We start from the raw sequence: 20603 nt of genomic DNA, 5'->3' as shown, positions 1-20603 counted from the left end.
GTAGAAGAAACCAGCAAGTTGGATGTAGACATAAGTGAATTGAAAAATAAAACCAAACACGATTTTGTTTTTTGGGAAAAACTTAACAAATTTAATCAACATGTTATACCTATGAAATTATTGTCTTTTTGTCACTCTACATCGCACTTTTCTTATGAAAATAGAAAAAGAAAGGAGCAATAAGCAACTATTTTTAAATCCACGTTTCAATTCCTTAATATGTAATATAATAACAACAATACCGGCTAATCTTGGTTTGAAGTTGAAACATATAAGAAGTGATCGAAAGTTTCACATTAGGATCTTGCGAGCCTCAGGAAAACGAGTTCAAGCAGTTCTGTACACCTTAAGTATTTGGTTTAGGAAAATTTTATAATGTCAGAGGCAAATATTTCTACTACTTTTTAAAAAATTCATCAAGTAGGTACCTAAATTTTTTAGACAATCTGCAAGAAAAATACTATTTTTTTTGATAAATTTTGAATAAAGTTATTCTGCAAATTCGCACAAATTATAATCATAGATTGAAAATTTCAACTTTCATTCATTGTTGAATAGATTCGAACAATTTTTCAACATATTTTTACCTAACAATCGAATATAAAATTGAAATCGGAATACTACACTATAAAGATTACAGAACGAAAATAATTATTTACTCACTGAGCCACTGTGCAGTGTCCACACTGCACGTGCAAAGAATTTACCTAATTTTTCTATAAAAAGTACAGCCAGAATTTTGAAAATCACAACAAAATTTCCGTATCGAATGAATATTGGCCATTACCTAACAAAAAATATTGCAATACACATAACAAATCAAGTAGGAAGAACACAAAATCTTACCTGATGAATGAAATTGATCTGTTTTCGTTTTACATTTCCAGTTAGTGTTTTGAAAAATACTTTCTGATTCATAGACACACATGGAACCACAACTATACGCGTGTTTCAACCATCAGCAAACGTTTCGCAAATCGGTCAACAAACCCAAAATAGAACGAAACAAAAAAACCTGTCGAGTTCGGTTCATCCAAAGTGCAACGTCGACGGATACGATCACAGTTGGTTAACGGAACTGGTAAGTTTTCTCGAAAATTATCGATAAAAAACAGAATCGAAAAATTGACGAAAATTGATAAAACCAGAAAAACAATCGCGACGTCCCGGAAAATACTTTTTGGAGAAACGGAAGGAAATTGCGCCCTCTGATAACAACGACACTATTCTGCCACGAAACTCTTACGGAAATCCCAAAGCAAGTGGCCCGTTCCTTTACGGACGCTCTGATGACAGGGAAAACCATTAGGCTGGCAATTGCAATACCACGAAGGGGAAACGTTTATCGTCCCCGGCCCCACCATTTTTGGAGCCCCGCGCCGTCATATTCCATCCTTCGTGCGGCATCTTTAATGATCTGATAATTAAATTTACATCGGCTTTTTGGAAACGCGAATTTCGCGCGACGGCCAAATCAACTCGGTTATTGCATTCAGATTGGCTCGCCATTTCTGCTTGTGTTCGTGTGAAAAGTCTTGATTGGCGGAAAACGGGCGGGTAGATGCGTGCGCAACGCTGTCTCATCCATAGAGGGTGAAAGTTATTCGAAATCGTCTTTTCGCGTTCGTTGCATTTTACAACACAAAAAAAAAAATGAAAACACATAGCACGAGAATCGCTATCCTCTTCGATCGGGTACCAATTAAATTCATTTTTATGCGATCCCTTAAATTAAAATTTATCGGAGGTGGGGATGATGTAATTTTTTTCATCACAACCTTGCCACTACCATCCATTTCTCCTTTTGGAATTTCTTAATACGAATTCTTACGCGATGAAAAGCTCACGCAACAAATTTTATAACCTTGATCTTTCTTTATCCAATTTACGTAATACGTCGTGGTATTTTATCCACTCAAAACCAGATTGAAATTGAAATTAAATTACCAATAAAATCCATCATTTGTGAATAAAATTGCGAGTAATACATCGTATAGGTTAAACCAAATTATTCGTTTCGAAATCAAATTAATGTTGTTTGGTGATTAATCCTAATGATATCAACTACATAGAAGAACCAAAGATGAAATTACCTGGATCTTCCGATTCCGCCGCAAGTTTTTGTCAACGGTTTCCGATGGTGATCCAGTAAGATAAATATAACCATTTTGGTTGCAATCCTCTGTGGGAAGGCGGAAGGACCAAGCCTCGTAATTTCTATACATTCGCGACTTAATTGTGAAAAAACCCAGTTTTGATATAGCTCGTACTCGAGATTTGAAGAAAATACGTTAACCAAGCTCTGAAAAAAAAAATTCTATATTAAAAATTTTAAGTTCGAAAACTTGAAATAAAAATTTTTAAGATTAAAAGCTCAACTTTTTATGACGAGTGCAAAAGTTGAAAGCCATAATCATAAAAATTTGAAAAATCACAATGTGGACTATTTTTCACTTCTTCAACAACTGAACAATTTTCAAAAAGGAGTCTCAAATACACCTTTGAGGAATTCGAGGACTCCTAATTTTGAACAAAATAGATACAAAATAATTTCAAACGTGAACTGGTGCATCGATTGTCACTAAATTTAAAGCACTAACATCAAATTTTGGTTTACTTTTTCCCGATTCTCTGCTCTGAAACGTTTCTTCCCCTTCCCGATCTAAATAGTTGAAATACATTACAATTTCCCAATTATGAAAAAATTATGAAAAATTACGGAAATGGGTGGGGTGACATGTCCAATTTTAGGTCTATAAATTTCAAATATCGACGAATAGGTATTTATGTTTTAAATGTAACTATTCGTATTCGACTTTCAATTTTTAAAAAACCCCAATTTTGCTACTCAATAATATTGATTTTTTTTTTGTATACCCAAGAACACAAAATAAGAAAAAATCTCGACCAGAAAAAATTGATTTTAAGGTTCAAAAACAGTTTTTTCTTGGAAAAATTTTATTTTTAGGTAGAATTGGTAAACTTGCGGAAATTAATTTTTGAGTTGAAAAGAGTTGGTTACCTTATAAATTTTTTAAAGCGAAGGTAGTACACAAAAAAGATCGAAAATCGTTGGAATATAAGACTTCGTTGATCCTCATTATGGCCTTATTCATTTCCCTCTCGGACTCGAAATAGGGCTATGAAAGGGGGAGGGGTTGAAACTGAAAATGAATAGAAATTTTCATAAATAAATTGAAATAAGAGTAAATATTTGAAGACATTTATTCAGATTTTAATCTATCTTTTGCCCTCAAATCAAAAATTGTCTGAAATAAATGGCATGAGGAGTGGAAAAACTCAAAGGAAGGATCTTTAAAGCGTCCGCGTCAGTTGCTTTAATTTTGCAATAAGACTCACTTTCCAACTTTTGTTGCTATTCCTCGATTCTTCAAGCTTTCTACACAACGACAAAAAACAAGCTTAAAAATGGTTTTTAGAGCAAAATGTTGGTGGCAAAATATTCATTATAACCCCGCATTATGCTTTTTTTTTTAATGAAAATTTTCTCATTTTATTCGAACTTAGAACGCGGAGTGGCTGAACTCTAGCGGTGAAATCGAAAAGGCATGAAAAGGTGAACAACAAACCTCCGATACGTGATAATAATTTTATTATCACTGATAACTACTGATGAATGTTAAAAAATAAAGTAAATCTATAATCGGAACCATTTATTTCTGAATGAAACAATGTTGTGATTGGTTGTCGACGTTTGTTGTTCACCTTTTCGTTACCTACTCAACAATATGCACACTAGCGCTCCATACCTATTCTACGTCCCAATTCACGACACGAGTTTAATAATTATAGGTACCGTAAAACGAGGTGAAGCGGACCGATTTTCGAGGTTTTTTGAGAATTCCTCCCCCCCAAATAAAGCTAGAAATTTGGTTTCGGTCTTAAATGAAAGGTGCATCCTTTGGGAACACATGTACAAATTTTCAATTTTTTTTGTCTCATACTCAGCCCGTGAGGCGCGCTCAAAGAGAGGACCGCTTCACCACCCACATGGTGGTGAAGCGGACCCCAATATATTATTACAGAAAATGAATCTCCCAACCTTCCTCTTTACAATGGTGTATCAATCGCAAATTTTTATGGTCAGGAACCTCCCCAAAATTGAACCAAAGGTACAAAAAGCACGTGTTTTTTACTTTTTTTAATGAAATCTTGAAAATTCAAAATTTCTAATTCGTGATAAAGTGTACGAAAAGCGCTGAAAATTGGTTTGTACTCTATTTTCAACCTCGTGAGTCGATTGGTGATGGTTTTGAGCTTTTCTGAAGTCTCCTGCAAATTTTTGGATTTTTCTTAAAATTTTTTTCAATTTTTTTTTTTACAAAATCCTTTTTAGATTCGTTCGATTTCACTCAAATTGAGATGTTGATATACCAAAATACTCGTAATTAAATTCTAAACCAGCAGCTATCAATTAAAAACCGCATTACTTTTACAGTTCGGCTGTGCAGACCATAGTTTTTGAGAAAAAAAATTATCCTGATTTTTTGTTTTCATTTCATCGTGTATTTAGATACCTTATATATACGGTAAACCAGGTTGTTTTATATGGAAAATGTTCGCCAAAGAGAGAGCTTCACGATGGTTTTTGTTAGAGCGCGCTATATGCAGAATTCAGGTTGGCATGAGCGAAAGAACACTAAATTCCTACTAGGGGTCCGCTTCACACATCGGAACCGCTTCACCTCGTTTTACGGTAGGTATCTTATTTATCTTTTTTTTTTTTCAAATGCACGCCACGATTTTGAACTACCCAAGTATACCCAAAATGTTTTGATCATAATATTGACTTTTCATTCTGTTTAAATTATCATGTGATTCATTTCCTTTCAAAATCATTATTATAAAGTCTGAATACTGTTTCATTTTACTACATCGTTGTTAAAATATATTTTACAAACAAATATGCAAAGTGCATTGTGCATTGATGTATATTTTATTGAACGTCTACCCCGTTAGGTACGTAAATACATACGTAATCTACGTAGATATATGAACAAAACAAGCTAATTCACCACATCACAATAATGTAGAATTAATGAAATAAAGTCTATTTGATTCTCTTCACCAACCTCGTGGCTCGTGGTATAGAATTTCAGGCTTGTCTAACCATTTTGACGGTTTGCGGAAGTACCACAAATATACTCACTTCAAGTATTTCATTCGAATGTATGACAATTGACAGTGAAAATGTCGAGTGTTATTGGGGTTAGTGTTTATGGAGTATGATTGTCAACGTGTGTCAGATTGAATGAGAAATGGATTAAGCAGATAGATATGCGTTTGAAAAGCTCTAGAAAAGTCAAGATGAAAGGCATGGTGAAAAGATTACAAAAAAAAAAATTAAAATGTTTCTAATTATTGGAGAACGTGGTAGAAACCATGAAAAAAAATTGTGGACCGTTTTCATGTTTTTCGAACGTAACATTTAAAAAAATGAAAATCCAGTCATCAAAAAAAGAGAAATAAAAATAAGTCTAAGTACTACATTTTGTGTACAAATATCAGAATTAAAATACCTAAATCGCCAACAAAAAATTGAAATCTGCGTTCCTCATTTTTCACAGATGTATGAAAAATACATGCATATAGATTTAGGTATACTCAATTCATTACTCGTTGAAAAAAATTAATGGAGATTCAACAATAAAAATAATAACACTTTGGATAAAAAGACCAGAAAAATATGCACTGCACAGAAAAGCTTTTTCGACTCAAATTTTTCAAACGCGATATTTCAAGCCAATCTTCGAATTGATTATCGAACCGCAATGACCAAAACTCAAGCGGTAAAACGATAATTTCCTCGCGTTTTAATGGTAAAATTTTAGATTTTCCCGGGTTCGTATAAGTATCTATAGCATATAGATAGAGTATACAGTAAGATGGGTCAAAAACTTCATCGTCAGATTACTTTAAACTTTTGCGCGTTACGATAATATTTAGTGCATTAACGAAACATGAACTTTGAAATTAATTTGCAAAGTTTTATTATTAAACAAAGTTGAAAAACATTTGCGTTTAAAACTTTATCGCGCGTTCTTGCAGTATTCGCAGAAGAATTATGGTTTTGGTATATACATATTACGTAATTTATCTATCAGTATCTTAACTCGCCAAAACTAACGAGGAGTACTACAGGATCAAAACGGAAAGAGAGAAATTGTTTCAAAAAATACTAGATAAAAAATAAATCCTGTTCGCCCCGCCATCGTACAATAAAATTACTGAAAAAGGTGAATAAACATATCGTTTGGTAGGATGGGATACGAGAGGAGAACGGGGAATGTTTCTTTTTCACTTTATGCAATCGAGAGGGTTGAGATCAGGAAAATTTTACTGACTAATAAAGAAAAGAGGATATTAATTATTGTAAGTATTCCTTCCAAGGGAGGTATTTCAAATTGCAGAGAAATGTTCGAACCGCACGCTGAAAAAGGATCCTAAGATACATTATCAACTCTACTGGTACCTACTTAATCTCAAGGTCTAAATTTTATTTATCGATTTTTGGCAAATTTTGAAAAAATCAAATTCGGTCCATTTTCTGCGAAGAAATCTCTCATAACACTTGATAAAAAAAAGCTGAAATTCGATTTACATCTGTTTTTGACTCCCTTCTACCCTTGACCAATTTCAGACGATTTTAAGCCATTCTTGACCCTCCATACAGATTATCGGATTTGCAGTTCTGAAAAAAATTATTTCATACTTGAACTGGATTTAAATGAAATTCAACACTATAACCCGAATTAATCATCTTTGCGATCCTTTCCATTAAATAAAGGAAAAATCCCCAAAATCCGTTTCAGAGTTTCAATCCTTAAATTTTCAAACAATGATTATGTAAGTAAGTTCATCACAAAATTCCTTCAGAAGAAACTGAACTAAAAAAGACGACTGACTTTTCAATCGCCTTTTTGAATTTTTTATTCGTAACAATTTTCCAGGGGGACAAAGTAAGTACCTTACTTATATGGATCTTTTTCGTTGGAAATTCGATTTTCTCAGAGATAAACGTTCAGTATTTTTTTTCGTAGTACCTATTTATAAGTTTTCGTTTAAAATACCGACATTAGATCACTCAAAGGTGAAAGCTATCTTTCTAACGAAGGCTCATTTATGAAAAAAACGCAGTTATTTTGACTTGATTTTGTCCAAGAAAACCAGCAGGTACCATTTTTTACTATTCAACGTTAGAATTGAACAATCAGAAGAATAATACATATGCATAAGACAGATTCTAGATTAAAATTTCAAATTATAGTTTTTAGCCTATGCTGAATAGTCGAAAAGCAAAACAAAACGAAACCAAAGAGAATTTTTCTTGCTCTTTTTTCTTCCCTTCCTCCAGTAAAACCAATAAAAATTAACATATGAAAAAATTATTCAACAATGATTTTTGTACCAATTGTTCCTGGAAAAATAGATTTTGAAATTGAATTCAATAATTCTATCTCAAACTCTTCACTTCTCCAATCCTGTAGGAAATCGGAATCCAGGGCAAATTGTTCTTTTGCTCCTCTTAATAGCCCTAAAAATCGCTATGTATTGCTTCAATAACAGTTTTGAACAGTCAATATTTCAATGAAAAATCCATGGTTTGGTTGCAATAATCAAATGTTTTATGAAATTTCATTATTTACACTCAAATAATATTCACTCACACTCTATTTGAGAATCATTCGCCTGTTGCTTCTTACATTTCGAAAATAGACAATTTTGTAACCAATTTTTTTTTTATTCTGACGTTTGCACATGCCCAAAAAAACCGAATCATAAATTTTGTTTTTCTGGAATTTTCCAAACCACTACTCCTTGAAGTATAGAGCTAGCAAAATGTTCGTTGAAACGTTTTTGTTTTGCTTTCGCTTACCTACTCGTAACATTTATTTTTCGTCGTACCAAAATAAATCGCAGAGCACAAAAGTTTAGAGCATAATTTCACTAGGCAGACATTACTTTATCGAGACATCATTTGATATATGCAGGCGTATGTACCGAATACTGCAATCAGAACCACGTTTCACATTATAGGGAAAAAAATTGAAAAGCAATTTATTTTTCCCAGTGCAAGGCTACGACAGCAGACAAATTTCATTCGATGTATAAAAAGGCCAAAGATGTAAACAGCGAGAGAAAAAAATTCACCGCATGCCGAGATTCCATCGTTGGAAAAAAAAGACAATACATCGATAACACAACAGTCCGTATTAGCATTTCATACGAGTATTCACCCTTTATTGCATTAAAACACATAAAAATAGGAAAAAATAAACATTATATCAGCTACACATTCATATTTTTAAAAAACGGATCCGATTTGAAATTAGTAGCGTCATTTTTTAATTTATTATGGAAATATTTTTCAAAAAAAAAAAAAAAGAAGAGAGAAAAATGCGCCACGTTCAAACAAAAGCGTTTTCAAAATAAAAATAACTGAGAGGGACAGAAAAAAGTTTATTAGAATTTAAAGCGTCGCTAGAGCAGGAAAAGGTACATTTATTTGACATAGTGCTTTTATTGAATCATCGTCGAGAAAAAAATGAAACGTGATCGGGGGCTCCGGTGCGATTTTGTAATGAATTTTGTTGACATTTTCAAACGCCAACTTCATTGTTGTTATTTGATAAGTTGAATTTTTTTGCCATTCAGCAAACCCCTGTAATGTTTTTATACCGGTGACAGGTCACTTCATTTTTTTCACAATAAAAATATCCGATTTTTATATACTCGGCAAAAAGAGGCCGATTTCCAACGTCAACGTCTTCCTGTCGTATAATTTCAGTTATTTTTGTTTTTCACAAAATCTCATATACATATAACGCCATCATCGCCGAAATTCGTATCATATCGAGGGCATCTATCCTATATGGAGTAGGTACCTATATATTTTAGAGCTGTTTTTTATTCTTCATTTTTTTTTTGGTGGGATGAAAAAAAAGGTGAGTCACGGTACGAAAACGAGACTCATAAATATCGGCAATATGATAATTAATTGACAGCAGCCCGTCATTAAAATAATGGATAAGTTGCGTGCGTTTTACTAAGTGATAATGCACCTATTACGGCCCCTTTTTTGCATGCGTTTAACCCCAGCTTTACAATAACACGCTTTGAATCATATTTTCTACATTCAAATTCAAAGTACAAGATGGATAAACGTTTGGTAAATCAGCTTGTAAAATCTATATTGTTTTTATTAATTTTATCAGTCGATCAATCAACAGCGATGAGGTGTTTTATAAAACAGCTGATGGAAGGGAGGGCGGGGGCGGCGGCGTTACCTGCAGAACCCATCTAGTCTACTTGTAATGTTTTCAAAATACGAGTAATATGTAATGTAGGTATAATAAATGCTGATTCATTGATACTCGCTCGACATGAAACGATGTTGATGGCAAAAGCTTGAAAACAATTTTGCCAATTTTCTCACCATACCAATACAAAGATGGTGACTAGTAAGCATATCTATGGCATAATAAAAATGTTACTGTTCCCAGACATTTAGGGCCCCCTCAAACGCGACGTTCGCTATTCAAGTGTCGTGCAAATCGTTAAATTTTTATACGTACATGTACGCGAACACACAACCCACTATACGTAGTAGTAAATAATGTCACACGGGGGGTGGTTGAAGAAAGGCAACTTGATCAGCCTAGCGGAACTGGAGTCACAATTCAATATAGACCACCCGTAACTGATAGTGCGGAGATCATCCAACCCTATAAATTAAATCATCCCTTGCGAAACGTATAACCCTCTTGCGTTGGTTGTGTATGAAACCAATTGTTGGCGCGCGTCGCGATATACTCTTTATCGTCTAGCGATTTATGTCGTCGATTTGCTGCTATACACAGATTTTGACTGGTGCTAACGCCACCGAGTCCCTGCATCCCCCTCATCTACCCCTCCTGCCTAGCGGTCTTGTTCTTGTCATGCAGTTTTGTACTGATAAGAAACGAAAGCTAATTAAGTTGTACTGATTACAAACAACGATCCCGCCCTCGACGCATATGCATCGAGTCAATCCCATTTCGCTTATCATTAATCTTTCATTGCTCGAGTTTTTTTTTCACCCTTGTACACTCGTTTTAACACGTTGAGTTGGTGTTTCATTCTTCTCGAAGAAAGATGAAAGATTTGCGAACGTTTATTCACGTAGTATACCTAGTGAATTTTTGAGCGAGCAGAATTTCTTTAGATCTGTTTTTGCTCAACTTTCAAATGGAAGGGGTTACGGATAGGGTTTGAAAATAACACATCGTATCGTAGTTTGGGAAATTGATTGAGAAATTTGATAGCATGTCAAAAAAAAACAATCATCATGACAACTTCCTCAGTTTTTTTTATCACATTCAAGTGATGAGGAGGTTATTCAATAATTATAATTATAAAAAACCGCACTCATTTGAGTGTATCAAGAACAAGGCAATACAGCCCAAATAAATCTATAATCTGGAGATAGATCTGTTTACTTCAAATTGAGGATTGTTTTTGTTGAAAAAAATGTAATTTTAAAACTAAGCAAAAAATAAATTCTGCTCAAAATGAAATAAATAAACAAGTGACCAAATTATTCAAATTATTCTCCAATTTCGAAAAAAAAATGGTAATTTTTCAATTTTCAATCCGAATTTATCCCGTATTTGTTACAAAAAAAATCGATGATATGGACTACGATCTCCTAGCCACTTTCTCTGGTTATGTGAAACTGCTGTCTACAGTGTGTCAAATCAAAATTTCAAGAGGAAGGGTTAAGGCCTAAAATTTCGAAAAATGTAATAGGTATGTAATATCAAAAACTGATACCTTTGAACAGCTTCGTTTTGATTTTTAGGCCAAAAGAATTAGCGTCTTCACTTCTTCAGGAGATCGGAGTCCATATCATCGATTTTTTTTGTAACAAATACGGGATAAATTCGGATTGAAAATTGAAAAATTACCAATTTTTTTCGAAATTGGAGAATAATTTGAATAATTTGGTCACTTGTTTATTTATTTCATTTTGAGCAGAATTTTCGATGAGGGGGGCATATTTTTTTGACAGTTTGAAAGTTTTTCTCCCTCCTTTAGGGGTTGAAGTTGCTTACATCATCACTTGTCAATTTTTTAAAAGAAAGAATACTTTGGGTAAAAATTTTTCAAGGAATGCATACGATAGGAAAAGACTTGTCTGGGAAGAAATTTCAATGAGAAACATTTTTCTAGAATTTTCATTACAATTTTTAAAAAGTTACTCTCAATTTTAAAAAATGAAACAAAACAAAACATCCCCTAGGTATACTTTTTTCAACTTGGTATTCAAATTTTACTACTCAGAAAGAAGTACTGTTCCCTGCCATTCACTCACTTCCCTTCTATTGTGATCCAATCCATTTTTGAATTTCTTTCATTAAAACACAATCTCAATTAATTACCATGAGGACATTTTAATTGGAATATTTTGTTCATTTTTTCGCACACAAATTTAAATAGGTACATATGTAATACTAGGGGGCTGCGCCCCCAAACCCCCCTTCGCTCACTCTCAGAAAAGGTTTGCTCCCAAGTATATGCCAGTGTCTCCAGATGTGGTGATTTATCGCATTTTTGGCGATTTATCGCATTTTTGGCGATTTATCGCATTTTTGGCGATTTGAAATCGTGAAAAGCGCCCAAAAAAGGCTGTTGGCGATTTGTCGCATTTTTGGCGATTTGAGATTTTTTCAATTTTTTCTTTTTTAATGGGATTTTTCATTGAATTTTGTTTTTTTTATGAAATATTTTTTGTAAAAAATTATAAAATACTTTTTAAAAAAATACAAATTTTAAAATTTATTCCTTTCGCAGTCTAAAAGGAATAAAAAAATACATTTTTTTCTGAAAATTTCAGAAAAAAATTGACATAATATTGGTGGTAGCTTAACGAAAAATCTGGCGACACTGGTACGTTGGCGATTTTTGGCGATTTCAGATCGGTGAAATGGCGACCTCGACCTCGCATCCAAAAAATCTGGAGACACTGGTATATGCTTCGATTAAAATGATAGATGATAGACGCGAAAGCAAAGTACCGATGATAGACGGATCAACATTATAATATAACATTAGCAATAATATGTATCTGTTTCTGTTGAGAATTTCACGCTTCATCGATAATTATGCATAAATCATAATCCTCGCATTGTACTTAAGAATTCCGTTGTTGGAGAAGTGGGAGGTTTGTATGCGCGCGCATGTCGCGTGATCCTGTCTGGAATAACAACGACAGCGATGCGTTGTCGGATACATTTACGTTGGTGGTTGTGTGTATGCTTGTGTGGGTGTATAAGTACACGCACCGTCTTAACGGTTTTCTGTTTCAAGATTCCATAAAAAACGATCAAAATCGCACGATCTGAGCAACTTTTTTCTAATCTGTTTTCACCATTTTACAGAGCATGAAATTTCGAACATTTCCCTCGTTGACAGTACCCATCTAGCGTTTTTAGAAAAACTAAAAACCCCAGAGGGGTAATGTAATCGAGGGAAATGTTCAGAATATAATGCTCTTTAAAATGAGATATTAACCACCCTTCTAGCCTTTTTCGTTCTTGATATATTTGAGAATAATCGAAAAAACGGCAAAAACAGCCCATTTAAACTCAAAATTTGGGCCCTTTAATTTCAAAATTTTTTCCCCCGCGTATTTTTCCTATATTCTAGAGACGTTAAGCTGTCGATTAAAAAAAAAAATCAGCTCTCTAGGTGCCATAGACAGGGGCGGACTGGCCATAAGAGCTACCGGGATTTTCCCGGTAGGCCCCGGGAAAAAAATGGGCCCTTGGGTAGAGAGTGGGCCCTTTTGGTGAAAAATGGGCCCCCCAGTCATAAATTTTTGATAACATTTAAAAACTATGCAACTTTTTTTTGGTAATGAGTGAGGGTTTAGGGCCCTCGTAATCAAAAAGAATACTTTTTTTATGCCTAATATGCAAGTAATAAGTAAGGGTATCCAGCTGTGTCATATTTTATAGCCATTTTAGTTAAATTTTTATAATCTTTTGAGATTAATTATATGTTATGTAAGCCACAAGACGCGTATGGGGCCCCTGAAGATCCGCAATGGGCCCCTAAATATTCGATAGGGGCCCCGGAAGACTCCTGTGGGCCCCTACAGATTCGAAAGGGGGCCCCCAAAGACTCGAAAGAGGGCCCCTAAAGACTCGAGTGAGGCCCCTACAGATCCGAAAGGGGCCTCTGAAGACTCGTGTGGGCCTCAAAAGACTCGAGGGGGCCAAAAGATCCGTAAGGGGTCCCAAAGACTCGTGTGGGCCCAATACATAAGAGGCTCGCATTGAAACTCATGATTTACATAAAATGTAAAACCAGAAAATGTGATTTTCCAACAGGATTTTCCTGATAATTTTCTGCTCAAGCTATGCTCAAGAAGTAATTCTGGGTTAATTTTTGTGAAAATGTACCTGTAAAATTTCTCTTTCAAATTGAAAGTTATAAAAAAGTTTCGAGCTTATTAAGCAGGTGCCAGTGGAAAAAAAGCGAAATTTCTAATGAAAGAAACGCAAAATTTTACTACCTATGCAGCACGAAAAAGTTGCAGAATTATATTCAAAAACATCAAAAAGTATAAAATTTTATCGTTGAAATCCCATATTAAAATAATTTTTTTGTACCTCACAAACCGTTTATTTTCAAAATTTTTCGCCCTCGCTTTGCTCGGGCGCAATCGAAAATTTTCCAGCAATTTTGGCCTCTCATTTCGCTCGGGCAAAAAATGTTCTTTTAGGCATCAGTCCGATAAAGAGGCAGTATCCGGATAAAAGGCACATGAACTAATTTTAATCGAGGTGAGAAAAAAATAATGAAAGCAAAGCTCCACTCACGTGAGACAAATGAATGGATCCGAAAACTGAGTTGAGCCTATCATTTAAATAGAGTAGTAGAGGTACCTAATCGTAATCAGAATCAGTTCTTTTGTATTGTATCTCTAATTTTTTAAAGCTTTTGCCCTTACTTTGCCTGAGTCCGCTTTCTTCAACAAAATTGAAATTTTCAAGTACTGTCGTTACAGTACAAATTTTTGAACGTTTTTGCTCTTTTTCTTTTCTTTTTCAAAATCATTTTCCAGAAAAAAAATATCATTCAAATTCTAAAATTTTAAAAGCTAAAAAATGAACTATGTACTCGCATAAAAACATCATTTTTATGCCTCTACAAATACCCCAAAATTTTCAAAAGCTTTCGCTCGGGAAAATTAATTTCTCGTTTTAAAATAAGAAAACAATTCATATTTTAAGGATTCCAAAAATTCAAAAAGGAAAATAAGTCATTTCAATCGGCAAAATTGCCCTACCCCCCCCCCCATATCAGTCACCAAATCACAATTTTTAGTCGAGACTCGCGCCCCCCTTTCAAAAGCCTCTAATTTCATCCCTTGGGCTCGCATCTGCTCTAAATTGCCTTGCCCTTGACAGTCTCGACTTAGGGTCATTCCATGTCAACTCAACCAACGATTTTGGGTCATGTCCTTCGATTTCGCTCAAATTTTTTATACAATATCTACCCAACCAGTAAGTAAGAAAGCCGCAATCAGTTTGGTCCCAGCCCCCTCAGGAGGCGGGTGGGGGGGGGGGGGTTTACATTATTTTCACATTGTCTCGCGGTACTTAACTTTAGCAGCCCATTCCTCCAAAACTATGATACTTTGATCAAAACTGATTTCACAGTTCGAAAGGGCATTGAATTTTGACATTTTTAAGTATTAGGAAATTTTCAAAAGTTGGAAGTTTTCGGCGACGCTGAAAATGAATATGACGTTAGATTTTTGATAGGACCCCATCCACAGCACCCAGCACCTCCCCAAAAGGGGTAAAAGTTCAAAAAAGTGTTTTTTTCGTGCGACACATGGAATAATATGTTTTTGGTGACGCTGAACACGAATATGACGTCAGATTTTTGATTGGACCTCATCCACAGCCCCCAACAATTTTTTTTGGACTTTTACCTATTGGGGGAGGTTCTGGGGGCCATGGGTGAGGTCGATTTAAAAAACTATGGCTATACTCGTGTTCAGCGATATCGAAAACATACTATTTCATGTGTCACACGAATGTAATCCTTTTTTGGGGGGTTACGCCCTTTGTGGAGATGCTGGGGGCTGTGGACGTGTCCAATCAAAAATCCGACGTCATATTCGTATTCAGCATCACCAAAAACATATTATTCCATGTGACGCACGAACAAAACACTTTTTTGAACTTTTACCCCTTTTGGGGAGGTGCTGGGTGCCGTGGATGGGGTCCTATCAAAAATCTAACGTCATATTCATTTTTAGCGTCGCCGAAAACATACAATTCGATATATCACATGCCCCAGATTTTCTTTCGAAAGTTTCACCCAAAATTGGGGGTGGAGGTGCTCCCCCTCTGTCTACGAGTTCCATCTCGAAATCTAAATATTTCAAAAAAGTATCAAAATTTACATCTATGGAAATTTTTTCAAAATTTTAAATGGTAGCTCCCACTTGCAGCGCCATTTTGAAATTTGAACTTTCAAATTGAAAGTTCAACTTTCAACTTTTGAAAATTTCCAAATACTTAAAAAGTTCAAAATTCAATGCCCTTTCGAACTGTGAAATCAGTTTTGATCAAAGTATCATAGTTTTGGAGGAATGGGCTGCTGAAGTTGAGTACCGCGAGACAATGTGAAAATAATGGAAGCCCCCCCCCCCACCCGCCTCCTGAGCGGGCTGGGACCAAACTGATTGCGGCTTTCTTACTTACTGGGTGGGTAGATATTGTAAAAAAAATTTGAGCGAAATCGAAAGACATGACTTTCAAAATCGCCTTTTTTTGGTTGAGTTGACATGGAATGACCCATCTAGCGAGTTTCCTCAATATTTTTGTGAAATTTGGGCATACACCCTCCATCACCATGCTTTACTATTTTCGCGTTACTCGTCAACTCCTAGTTCCTTCTTACAAAGGGGCGATACCTACACTTTTTCATCATAAAATTTCTAAATCGGATAAAATCTTTTATCAAAAAATAAAAAAATAAAAATGGTAATAATAATAAAAAAACGCGTCGCATTCACAAATTGCTGGCTGCCCGAAAACATTGCATTCAATTTCACAAATTGCTGGCTGCCAAAGTCGTTGATAGTGAAAAAATCGGATTTCAAAGCGTTCTTTTTATCAACTGATATCGAATATGGTGTGTTTTAATTTTGTGTATGGAAAATTGTGTTGTGACTTGACTAAACAAATTATTATAAGTGATTATTAAAATGGAAGAAGGTGATGGTGATCGTAAAAGAAAGTTTTTGAGTTTATTCACGAAATCGAAGACAGCATCGGGATCTGATGATTCCAAAAAAAAAAGACATGAAAGCGGCGCACAGAAGAGGAAAAAAAAGGAGGAAGCCGAACGGACAAAAGTTGCAAAAAAGCAAACCACAACACTTAAAGATTTTATTCAAAAACGACCAGCAGAAGGTAAGTCAAAATATGTAAATTAAAATTTTGAGTTTGAATTAAAAATCTCATATTTCTTACACGTTACACTTATCGTATTATACGTGTAAGTTGCCAAATACCAGGACTCCAGGAGTGCTGTGGGCGCGCATGGCATTTTACAACAAAACTATGACCATATCAAGAGTTGAAAGTAGCAATTTCGTAGTAATTTTCAACGAGGAATTCGAATCCGATGCCCTTTTTTTCTTCAGACCCCTTGGGGGGTGGTATCAAAATCAAATTTTGTGAAAATGAAAAAAAAAAATCGAGTGATATGTCAAAATGTAGGTTTTTTGGATCGAGAAACACGAATCTAAGGTCCTTTTTTCCCTCAGACCCCTGGGGGCCCTTGGGGAGGTGCTACCAAAATCAAATTTTGTAAAAATGAAAAAAATCGAGTGATGTGTCAAAATATAGGTTTTTTGGGTTGATAAACACGAATCTGAGGTACTTTTTTTCTTCAGCCCCTCGAGGGCCCTTGAGGAGGTGCTACGGAAATCAAATTTTGTAAAAATGGAAAAAAATTGAGTGATACGTCAAAATGTAGGTTTTTTGGGTCGAGAAACACGAATCTGAAGTCCTTTTTTTCATTCAGCCCCTAGGGGAGGTGCTATCGAAATCAAATTTTGAAAAAATCACAAAAATTTGAGTAGTTTATCAAAATCTAGATTTTTTAGTTGAGGGGTTTTATTAGTCAGTTTTTTACATTTTTTTCTTTTTAATTTAAAAATGTTGAACATTGTGTATGTCTTATCCTATTACCCTAATAAACATTACCTACATATTCTATTATACCTGTTATTAATTTTTTTGTGGTGAATCATTAAATGGTAGTTGAGCAAGAGCAAGGAGGCGAAGAGAAGGATGACACGTTCCTATCACTAAACCTTGAAGAACACAGCATGAGTACTCCTCAATTAGACGGCGGATCGTCAAAAAAAGAAAATGTACTAGGTAGGTATCTTCAACATTAAAATTAGATAATTTAATTTTCATCGGCGTATAACATAAACGGTCATTCAGTAAAATTACTTATTAAAATTGAAAACCAAAATTTTCTGGGAAATTGGTGAAAAATAAGGGGAATGTTTTGCTTTTCGAACATGGTTCTTCAAAAAAAAAAAATTTGCATTTTTTGCAATTTAGCATTCATTTTTGTGAAAGTATAGATAACAATTAATTACTGTACCCAAAAAGTTATGAGAAAGAAGTAAGTATACTTAATCATTTAGTATAATTATAAACCACGTAATCTAACCCTACCAAATTTTATTCTGTTACATTAATTTTTCTGCGGCGAATCATAGCTCAGCAACGAGATGAAGATAATGATGAGACGTTGCAATCACCAAATTTTGAAGAAAACAGCTTGAATAGTTCTCAATTGGAAAGCGGATCATCAAAGGAGGATAATGTAATAGGTAAATATTGGTAATTTCTTTCAACTTTGAAATTAAGACATTTTCTATTCAACACAACATCATTTTGATTTCATTACTCATAAGGGCACTGAGAAAGAGTGGGCTGAAAATGTCATCAAATCACGGTGTATTTCTCTAATTTTCTGACTTTTTTGAGCTCAAAATTTATGAAAAATTTGTTTAAACATTGAAAAGTTTTTCCAATTTTTAGACCATAGCCTATTTTTTTTAGATTTTTTTGACAATTTTTTCGATCGTAGTTAATAGTTTTGAGATTTTTTTCAAATTTGAACTAAAAAAAGGTCTTCAAATCACGTTATACTTTTTTGATATTTTTTCATTTAAAATGATCAAAAATTTTGTTAATCACAATTATATTTTTCCGATTTTTGATAATTTATAAGCTCAAAATTGGTGAACAATTTGTTGAAACATTAAGTAATAAATTTTTCTCATTTTTTTTTGACAATTTCGTCGATTTAAATTGGTCAAATATTCGGTCAAGTATTCAGAAATTCTCTCATTTTTAGATCGATTTTGATTTCAAAATGAATCAACAAATTTCGTATAAAATTATTTTATTTATATTTATTTGACGATTTTAAGTCCAAAATCGGTCAAAAATGGGTGCCTACATGTAAAGAATTAGCCAAGCCAGGGTTGAAATTAAAGGTGGAAGGTTTTATTGAAAGTGGGAGGGAGACCGGAAACGGCTCAAATGTCTAGGGGAATTACAGCGCCCCTGTTCAGAGTTCGCCCAATATAAATAAGAACTACTATAATCTGTCTTGTGCCCTCCCTATTAAATTTTATTCTATTAATCCTATTATTTTTTTTCCCTGTGTCGAATGTTCAAATAGCTGAGAAAGGAGACGAAGAAAGCAAAGAAAGGGATGACACGTTTCAATCATCAAACCTTGATGAAAACAGTCTGAATAGTACTCAAATGGATAGCGGATCATCAAAGTGATAAAATAATATAATTACACGTATGAAAGGTATGACGAATAAAGCAGATTGGCATAAGATAGGTACTTACCCCAGCTCACCTACACTTTACCGAATAGATACTTACACGCGACGAATATATTAAATTAACAAAAGATACACGATTACGTGCTGAATTCGATATATTTGAGTTTAATCACACAGAAATACACGTCAATAATCAATAATTCCACGAACTCGTGCGAAATAGGGAAAATATCGTACAACTTTGGGGGGATCACTTAAATACACTAATTAATTCTACGAAATAACTTTTAACTTGGACCCGGAGGACACAAAGACTAAAAGGCACATTAACTTGGCGATTCGCGGACAACCGTTGATGAACTGCCAATTGGTCCAGTCGCAAAAGATGCTGCTAAACCTCTTTCGCGACTGTACCAATCAGTGTTACCCGAAATAGAAGGGTTAAATACTCTAATATTACGAGTTTCCGGACATAGGCATAAGTCTCAGTCTAACATATGCCCCAGCGTGAGTTTACTTAGCGGTCGGTGAACCAGCTGAGCAAATCACGGTAGAACAAAGGCTCGACTATGCCTTACCGGTAACTCGTCCATAGTGGACAGCCAATTGTCCGCTACGGACCTATCAGCTGCCCCCATGGTTTCTCGGGTGAGAACAAAAGGAGCAGAGTAAACTCACTAAAATTTCAATCCCACGAGCGTGGTAGGTATCCAGGTAGTCGAAACTGCGAACCACTGGATCACCAAACGACAGACGAGGTTCAATGAACCCAGTTGAATGTAGTTCAAAAACCTTTCTATCTACCAGCTAAAACAAATCCAAACATACGACGAATACTGAACTGGTACCTTTTTTGATTTCAGCAAATACCTCCCAACGGATCGAAACATGACCAAAACGCAAGTTCTTAAAGATATCTACGATACGTAGTCAAGATGAAGAATTGCCAAGCTAAATCGTGCACGAAAGGTAGGAAATTTGTTGAACTATTGCATATTATTATGTCGGTGGAAATATTATCAGCAAATTATTCTATTTCATCTTATATTCGTATATTTGAAATTAATTCAATATTCTATTTCTTTATTATGTTCTAGATACGTATGCAGCTGATAACTTGAGAAGAATGTTTGCATCGAGTTCGTGGTTATATATAAATATTGTTAAGTAATGTCACTTAAAGCTGGATTGTGAACTGTTTAAAATTCAATAAAAATTAGTTATCTTGAACTGTCTTTTATTTTAGGTATGGCACAAATTCATTCATTATTGGTTTACATATAGGGTACACAAAGCTATTGTCGAGTACAATTAATAACAAAAAATAAAAAATTCAAAAACTACATAACAGAGAAAAAATCAGTTCACATTTAACATAAAGCGTAACGTATATACAGGGTATCGAATAGTTGGTCATTAAGACCAAAGAAGCGTAACAACTAACGTACAAAATTCGTAATTAAATGATAAAAACATGCCAAAATCGTTCGACACCCCAAAAAAAAAAAAATTTTGATTATGGAGATAAGCGAGTAAGTACTCTTATAACGATAAAGATAATCTATAATTCGTACTGAATAATTCGAGAAAGCTCTATAGAATACTTAAAAAAAAAAAAAATATATATATGGAAAAGAAAAAATTCAGTCTTAACAATTAGGAACGCTTAACTAAGAGTAGTTTAATG

At 34.4% G+C, this 20603-nt stretch overlaps 1 protein-coding gene across 7 annotated transcripts in view; it reads right to left on the bottom strand.

Annotated features, from left to right (window-relative positions):
• Positions 1–20603, bottom strand: part of Ets65A (DNA-binding protein D-ETS-3) — a 137851-nt gene that overhangs the window by 56672 nt on the left and 60576 nt on the right. Inside the window, exon 1 of one of the 7 annotated variants that reach the window (XM_065358188.1) lies at positions 2094–2289. The exons of 5 other annotated variants lie outside the window; for them this stretch is intronic. Coding sequence is in view for 1 of the 2 variants with exons in the window: in XM_065358184.1 (XP_065214256.1) it covers positions 847–928 (82 nt within the window). In the remaining variant the exon portion in view is untranslated. Of the gene's footprint in view, positions 1–846; positions 1478–2093; positions 2290–20603 lie in introns of those variants that run through there. One more of the 7 variants, XM_065358184.1, reaches the window with a different exon arrangement.

This window comes from Planococcus citri, chromosome 3, assembly GCF_950023065.1.
Source record: "Planococcus citri chromosome 3, ihPlaCitr1.1, whole genome shotgun sequence".
Lineage (NCBI taxonomy): Eukaryota > Metazoa > Arthropoda > Insecta > Hemiptera > Pseudococcidae > Planococcus > Planococcus citri.
Note: the sequence above shows the minus strand (reverse complement) of the source record. Positions and strands in the feature narration are given on the sequence as shown.